Source organism: Nymphaea colorata, chromosome 10, assembly GCF_008831285.2.
Source record: "Nymphaea colorata isolate Beijing-Zhang1983 chromosome 10, ASM883128v2, whole genome shotgun sequence".
Classification (NCBI taxonomy): Eukaryota; Viridiplantae; Streptophyta; class Magnoliopsida; order Nymphaeales; family Nymphaeaceae; genus Nymphaea; species Nymphaea colorata.
In genome coordinates, this window is record NC_045147.1 from 24238011 (window position 1) to 24246074 (window position 8064).

Consider the following 8064-nt stretch of genomic DNA (forward strand, 5'->3'; position numbering starts at 1 on the left):
CCCACCTCAGAAGCGAAAGCAAAAAATTATACACTTTACACCCTGACAGTTCCAAGCCACCATCACAATTCTATTCCTATGGAAAACAGCTCAGAAAAGGACAGCATTGACAGGTAAAACCAATTAAGATTAAAAAAACAAAAAATAATGCTACCAATCTAGTTGCTCCATCGGGTATATGCATGTAAGATTTTATTTGTTCCATCGGGTATATGCAAGGACGTTAGGATATATGTATATATATATAAGCCGCGGATATGTAGCATATTCTACTCTCGTAAGTGATATTTTCACCGTAAAATGTAGACCTTTCCGAATTTCCTCACCTCACCTTCAAATGTGAGAGATACCTATTCCTGAAATGCCAATAGTTTGAATCTGGACAATGTAAAACCTTCTAAAATAGAACAATTCGTGTAACTAGAAAGTACAAATTGTTTAGATCTTTAGTTTGGATTCATGTTCAATTGTTCTCTATGTTATGTGAAACTCAGTTAGACTTCTAATATAACAATTTGGTCATGAATTCCACGGTCGGTCGGAGATGAATCTTATGATAAAATAAATGTTATCAATGATCTAGCGACCAAATGCTAATTTGAAAAGTTATACGCACGTTTTACATGGTTTAGATAATATTACAATATCTAATGAATCAGAATTCAATTTTAATAGAAGTGAACTGGTAACCTTATATTGGTTACGCTATACGGATGCATGATTTTTTAGAGGTAACATTGTGGCCATCAACTCTCTCGTGCATGTTGATAAAACTACAACAACGAAAATCGATATCACCCTTTCAACTCAAAATTACATATTTCTAGCTGACATCATTTACCAGCAAGGATTTATCCTAAGTACGTCCACATCCATGATTCAACATTCCACCGCCATTTATATAACACTGAAAGAAAAGAGAAATGACGCACTGGATCTCAAAATTTACATACCTACCTAGCCAACACCACCAATTCATCCGTGAAACCGTATAGCAACAACACAGACGACCTGAAAAATTTACACGTCTACGTAAACCAGCAAGCACTACCAATTCAGATCAAAGGAGCCTATAATTCACAAACGCCACGAAAGCAACCCAGAACAAGTAAGGCTTGACGAGATCGCCGGCGATCGGATTGGCCGATCGGAAGCTCCGGTAGCATACGACAGCTAGGCCAACGAGCAAAAGGGAAATCGCGAACGCAAAGCGTGTCGCGCCGAAGCCAAAAGCCAGCGCCCAGACGAAGCTGAGTCCGAGCTCTGCCGCGTACACTGACAGGGCGCCGGACTGCTGCTGCAAGCCGCCCTCCACCCAGACGAGCCACGAGGAGAGACCCATGGTGGCGCACGAGACCAGCCAACCGAAGTCGTGGAGCCAAACCGGACACCAAACCGATCTGTCGCGGAGATGGCGGTCACCCAGTCGGAGGTTGACGCAACCTAGCAGGAAGGGTATCGCCACGGCCACGGCAAGAGAGCGCAGGCCTCTCTTGGCCAGCGCCATCTTGTTGGCTCTCGGGTTCTTGCTTCTGACGTCGCCGCTCGACAGGCGCGACTCATCTCGGACTCGGTGCTTCAGATCAGACGACTCCATGGCTTGACGAAGGGAAGAAAACAGATGACAGGAAGAAGGAGCAGAAAAAAGGACAGGGTTTCAAGGAGATGAGGAGGAAGAAATGGCGTCCTTGTATAACAACGTCCCTCATGTCGAGGATGACCAAAAGGGCCTTCCAATTTCTCAAAACGACCACCACGGTGCAGATCTGAACGGCGCCCATATTCAGCTTGAGTCATCCGACCGCGCCGATACAGGCGCGAGACCGACGAGACCAGGGGAGGCCCTTGAGCGCGACGAGCCAAAGCTCCCCAACGGGGATAAAATGGTAATTGTGAAGGATAGAAAGTAGTTGTGCGGAAGACCTTCGTAAAAGGCGGGGGCGGGGGATTTTGGTGCCCCAGCGGACGTGTCGCTCCGCCTCCATACGTGTATGGAGAGCATGCAAGGAACCATCTCCCGCGGAAGGGACACGCACACGTGGGAGCAGCAGTGCCACGTAATCGAGTCCCCGATCTTCCGGGTGCTCTTATGGAAAGACGCTGAAACTGCCTCAAGAAACTGAGAGGCAAGTCAGACGCACGGCCCCTGAAATGGGACCCGGCGGTGCGAGATTTTGAGTGGCTGCCGACGGACGGCGGTCGTCCATGTCCATATATATTTGGTTTATCGCCGGCTTGGCCGCACGTCCTCACATGCCGGCGCTTCTTTGGACAGCCGAGGAGGAGGAGCTCTCAGGCTGACAGCCCACAATGAAAGATCAGGAAATCTTCCCGCGAGGAAAATTCAAATTTGGGTAACATAATACCAACTGCGACCTAGTCCCTTTCTTCGGTAGTCACATCCAACGTGATCAAGATCAGATTTCATCTCGCCTCATATATACGCTCAGCGGTCATAGGAAATAAATAAAATAAAAATTATTTTTTTTTCTCTCCTACAAATACACGATACAAAATATGGCCGATATTTGGAAGGGGCCGTTTTGGGTCCTACTTTCGTCGTATCATTCTCTTAGTGCCTCGCCATTGTTAATGACACTCATCGTTCCATCCTTCGTTCTTGCAATTAAAAGCTTTAAAAAGCTAACTGAAAAATAGACAGGTAAACCAATCATGCATAAGCAGTTTCGTTGCCGAAGTGTTGACACAGAAGAATATACTTAGACAATATGAAGTTGTCGTGGTGCACCGTCGCGGTTGTTTTCGAGTTCACCTGTGCAGTTTTCAGTTCAAATTTTAGAGATAAGTGAACCATTAAAGATGAGCAAACAACAAATTAAGGGACTGGCTTAACTTAACCATTCAAGCATAGTGTACTGAACAACAAAAGAGATGCTTACCCTGTCACACAGAGCCTCCGTAGAGTGACAGACGTTCTTTTCTGTTGGCCAATTTCTCTCCCCTCCCAGACCTGAAACCCTGGCTTGCGGTTAATTTCATGTTTCCACAGATAGCGAGCCTCTCCTGACATGAGAACAAGAGATCCAGGCTTTAAGAGGACAGGAACCTTGTCCGAAATACAATATCCTTTGTCCTCTTCTTTGCCTTTCTGGCTGCTGGAAGCCTCCTTCGCTAATGTGAAGTGCATCACACAATCAGATTCCAACGAGATTATGGCAATTCCATCATCAAAACGCATGAGGTCTACGTGACTGCATATTCCCTGCACAACAATAAGATGATGAACCTTTTTCTTACACAAAAGGACGTGCATTACAGAAGAAAAGGCGTGTCAAAATGATTATATCTTTTTTTGCCATCATAAGCTTTGACATATTCTGACAAAGAAATGCAGCAGTAACTGATTTAAAGAGTATTAGCACTGATGTCCATAAGCCAAGAGATTTACCAGTCTATTGAAAAAAATATGGTGTCCAAAGATGGGACCATCTAGGAACATGGGAAACACAAAGTGCAAGACTTACAAGAGAACATGACACATTTAGGAATTTAGGACGATCACCCTGCAATCTAGAGAAGCACATCACTCATTAAAAAGTAATACATCTTATAACACCTTTCTTGGGAGTTTAACCTTTGAGAACTTAACGTCATAAGAAACCTTAAACCATTTTCAGCGGACTACTTGTCATTGTAAACCGAATTGATTAAGTAATAGCATTCACAAATGCATTATTTAGCTTCTGAGTTACGGCCTGTCTTGCCCTAAAGATGACACTTGGTTCACTGGAATGTTTCGCTGAAACATAACCGCTAAGCTGGCACCAAAATATTCATTGTGGTATTGGACAGTATGCACTTTATCGTTCACCATAAGGACAACTTGACTCATACAACGTTTTATGAACCCGCACACGTATAATTGATGGAAAATTAACATTTTACCTTATGGAAAACAAGAGTTTTCAACGGGTGAATACATGTTCCAGTAGTTTTAGTTTATTCACAGATAGGTTCTGCTACCGGTTTGCCTTCGACAGTCAAAACCTACTGTAGAGCGTGGAGCCTTACTATACAAGAGTTTCCACCATACGTTAAGCCAAATTTGCTGTAACACTGAGTTTACAAAGAAACAATGGAAAGACCTCTTGTACAGCATGCAAAGTTTGGCAAAGCAGTACCACATCAAAATCAGGAAATACTTGACTCTATAATGGGTTCCTTTTTATCAGATTACTCATCAGTAAGAGATACTTACCCTTTACGGGATCATATATGACAAAGGGAGAGAGAGAGAAGAGAATGCTGGAAAAAAATATCTCCTAGCAGCTGGTTAAAGCGCTAATCAGTGAGTTAGTAACTTCTGTAAACTGTACAGTGCTTCATCCTAAGGAAACAGATGTGCTAATCAGTGACTTACCAAATTCTGTAAACTGTACAGTGCTTCATCCTAAGGAAACATACATGGAATACAGGATAGGAACAGCATAGCTCACCTCAAAAGATTACAAGCAGTGATGGTTATTGAGATCATGGCATTCGACTATTAGTGAACACGTTGAGAAGAGAGAGGCAACAACTATCTGCATACGATGAAGCAACAACTACCTACATGTGTTCCATAGTTAGGGTGTAAGTTAGCAAAGTGGAAATATCGTGAACTGATTCAACCGAATAATAACAGTTGATTACAGCCTATATAAACACTCTTGTAACCCTACTGTGTTCATGAATGAAAACAGAGTTGAAAATGTTCATCTATCTTCTTTAACTTTCCAATATGGTGTCGGAGAGAGCTTCTTCGCCAATGAAGGGGCTGCAGACGACTCAAGAGATCGTCCTTCTTCACCAAAGCAATGACTCGATCCATATTCTCAAATCTCTGTAGCATCTTGACAGTGGTAAAGCAAAAGAAAATTATTTTTGCAGCAAAGATGGTGTTGAGGATTAGAGTATCTCTCAACTAAGTATTAATGAAGGTGTGAATACAGTTGTTGATTAAGATCATACGCGAACAGTATGCCGACATTCTCATAAGGCTACAGCCACTGACTAAGAAGGACTTCTATATATTTTGTCCCGAACTTGGTTTACGGTTACTCCTTTTACTCCCACACCAAGTTTATGGGGGAGTATTAAGGCCATGGCATTCAACTATTAGTGAACACGTTAAGAAGAGAGAGGCAATAACTATCTACATAGGACCAAGTAATAACTACCTACATGTGTTCCATAGTTAGGGTGTAAGTTAGTGACATGGAAATGTTGTGAAATGATTCAACCGAATAATAACGGATGGTTACAGTCTATATAAACTTTCTCTTGTATGAGGTTTAATGGGTTTTTCCCCCACTGAGTTTATGAATGAACACAGAGTTGAAAATGGTTGTCCATCTTCTTTATTTTTCAATAATGATAAAGGAAAGCTGCTTATACACAAAGGAAGAAAAGACCATCCACTCTTTACAACAACCTCCTCTAGGAAGAAGTGGCCACAGTGGTAAGTGGAAAAACCACGGCTGGTTAGACCTACCAATTGCCAATCCATAGTCCAGCTGGGTCCTGGACCACCATAATATGCACTTTGTTATCGAGGTTACTGTGTTCTTTGACAGGAACGTAGTATCAGTAATAAACACTCCACTAGGAGAGAAGCAATACCTTTTATATAAGAAAGATTAAACAAGAAAACATGCAGCAGTTAAATTCATATCTAACAAAGGGAAAGGTGCACACCTCACCCGGATGGTATACATTGACAATCATTTGGTCAAAAAGTGGCTCCCTCCAGAGCAGATCAGCTGGAAACGGGTGCTCTTCCACTTTGCAGTGAGCACAAGCAGTTAAATGGCCATGATTTTCACCATTCAACTCAAACAGATAAACAGCTTCATGGATGCAGCAGGAAAGTTCAATAGCCCAATTTGGAAGATCTCCAAACCTCATAGCCTGCCATAGCAGTGTTGCATAGCTAAGTTTCACACAATTAACAATTCAGATGATAGCTGGCTCTTCTTTGATTATAAAGCTGATGAAAATATCGGTAATAGAGGAAGATGTACCTGATTGTGAGATTGCTCGGAAAACCATCCTTCTACGAGCATACAAAATTTAAGATCAAAAGAAATTCAATTGATAAAATGAAAAAAGAAAACTCCAAATGTGAAATGCACATCAATGGCATGTGGATAATTTGCTGCAACCAAATGCCCGAATACTTCAAGGATGAAAGCGTGAAAGTTGAAATATGGCCCACATATCAGACAATATCCTTTTGTGACAATAAAAACCAAATATTTCAAGCCATTGATATCAAAATTGCATCTTTAAGCACGTTAACTGCAAAAGAATCTATATGGCCCAACAAGAAACTTGCCTGTGGTTCATGCTAAGGCAACATATTTAGTGATGCAAGGACCTACAGAAGGCAGATGCTTAGACGGGAGCACATGAACAGAAGACACAAATAGCCATACTTGCTGCATAATTTGGTCGCCGAAAATGGAAAAAAATTAATTAGCTACACTAGCAGCTTCAGCAATTTATTTCTTAAAAATGTGATCCTATGCTTCATACAGTACAACTAAATCCCATGCTTCATATAGAACAACTAAGCAATAGGTCTCTAAATGTTCTGGGAAAATTCTATTTTTGCAGTACTGGATTTCATGATCTACATTAAAGCGAAAAATATCAAAGCTGAAAATTATACCCAATAAGAACCATACAATGCAGAAATTATCGAAACAATCTAATGCCACACAAAATTGCATTCCTAGAAAATATTCACCCCTCCCACTTCCAGACTAGCCATATCTGCATGATGATTTATGCTCCTCCAAAATAAAACCAAGCAAATCCAAAACAAGATTTTTTATGTAGGCTTCCTTCTGCAGTGGGCAATGGTCTCCCAAATTTACGTGGCTTCTCAGTTTAACATCAATCTGTTTATCATGTTTCCTTCTTTTCATGCTCTCTTGTTTAATTTTGTGACTTTATTCCTTTGCCAGTAATGCCTCTCGCTTGCATGTTTCCAATCTAGATATCTTTTTCTACCTTGAGTTAAAAACATTTCCAAGTTAGCATGTTTATATTCCATTTGTTCTATATGACCCATGGCGAAGGAAATCCTGGATAACTTCCAGCCAGTGGAAACTGCAAGATGTTGTTAAGTATATAAAACAACAGCAGCCCTTCCCCTTCTTATTCTAGTAGCTTGCTTTTTTCTACAAGAACACCACCTGAGTTTGAACTTGCGCATAAGCTTCAAAATGACAGGAGAAGGGGAAAAATCTAGCACAATTTCATGATGAAAAGATCAATACGCAGCCCGGAGCAATCCGAATTCAAGCAACTACAATTTCGAGGGCGACGTACTACAGCTTCATATAAACATGAGTGAAGTCGTCCATCCGGACCAGGTCTGTGTCTTATAGACACCAATATCTAAACAAAGGGACCAGTTTACTAGGTTGAGGGAACTCGTTTGTCTCATTACGATAGGGATCTGAAACGGATTCCAAAGATTCAGAACGATGAGCATCGAAGTTAAAGTAACAACTAGCATAAATTCGACCGTTATCTCAACAATACAGAACTACGAGCCTCTAAATGAGAACGATTAACCAGCGATTATGTGATCGACTTGCTACAGAGGAAGAGAGAGAAAATGCAAACCCACCTTGTTGAATGGCGTGGAGTAATGAGATTTGATTGCATGGAGAGAGGAAATTTTCGCAGATCCACAGACCGTTTATGCCTTCCACCTTCTCCCACGCCGGCGGATTGTGCTGCGGAGCACAGATAGAATCTGCTTATTTTTATCACAAGCATACCTGATCAAAAACTCGGAAAGCCCGAGAGAGATGAAAGGAGATTGTGGGTTCAGAAGCACACCTCTCTTTCCAATACAATCCTGGGATGATCTTCTTCCCCTTCAGGTTCTCCGTCTGAGGAGTCCCCAAACACTTCTCTCAGAGCGCTCTTCTGGTCATCCAACTCCATCTGGTTACCGTCCGTGGAGTTCAGTTTCAATTCACTGACCCGCCGCCGAACAACGATGTATAACAGCTCCAATTGGCGGGTTTCCAATGCACCTTCGGG

General features: G+C 41.9%; 2 protein-coding genes across 2 annotated transcripts; both read right to left on the bottom strand.

Moving 5' to 3' along the window:
- Positions 1-768: 768 nt before the first annotated feature.
- LOC116262987 (translocator protein homolog) lies at positions 769-1836 on the bottom strand. The gene has a single exon (XM_031642541.2). The coding sequence runs from the start codon at positions 1595-1597 to the stop codon at positions 1061-1063; it is 537 nt and encodes a 178-aa protein (XP_031498401.1). The 5' UTR covers positions 1598-1836; the 3' UTR covers positions 769-1060.
- Positions 1837-2473: 637 nt separating this feature from the next.
- LOC116262112 (uncharacterized protein P8A3.02c) lies at positions 2474-8064 on the bottom strand. The gene is made up of 6 exons (XM_031641205.2): positions 7858-8064; positions 7643-7751; positions 6024-6055; positions 5698-5910; positions 2901-3223; positions 2474-2773 (listed from the first exon to the last, which is right to left on the bottom strand). The coding sequence occupies exons 1-6, from the start codon at positions 7963-7965 to the stop codon at positions 2770-2772; spliced, it is 789 nt and encodes a 262-aa protein (XP_031497065.1). The 5' UTR covers positions 7966-8064; the 3' UTR covers positions 2474-2769.

What these genes read in the sequence shown, in the direction of transcription:
- LOC116262987 (XM_031642541.2), bottom strand. Translation starts at nt 1,597, where the DNA reads ATGGAGTCGTCTGATCTGAAGCACCGAGTCCGAGATGAGTCGCGCCTG.
- LOC116262112 (XM_031641205.2), bottom strand. Translation starts at nt 7,965, where the DNA reads ATGGAGTTGGATGACCAGAAGAGCGCTCTGAGAGAAGTGTTTGGGGAC. An exon ending in ACTCCACGCCATTCAACAAG is followed by an intron (nt 6,056 to 7,642) that starts GTGGGTTTGCAT and finishes GTATGCTCGTAG; the next exon opens with AAGGATGGTTTTCCGAGCAA. An exon ending in CCGAGCAATCTCACAATCAG is followed by an intron (nt 5,911 to 6,023) that starts GTACATCTTCCT and finishes CTGCTATGGCAG; the next exon opens with GCTATGAGGTTTGGAGATCT.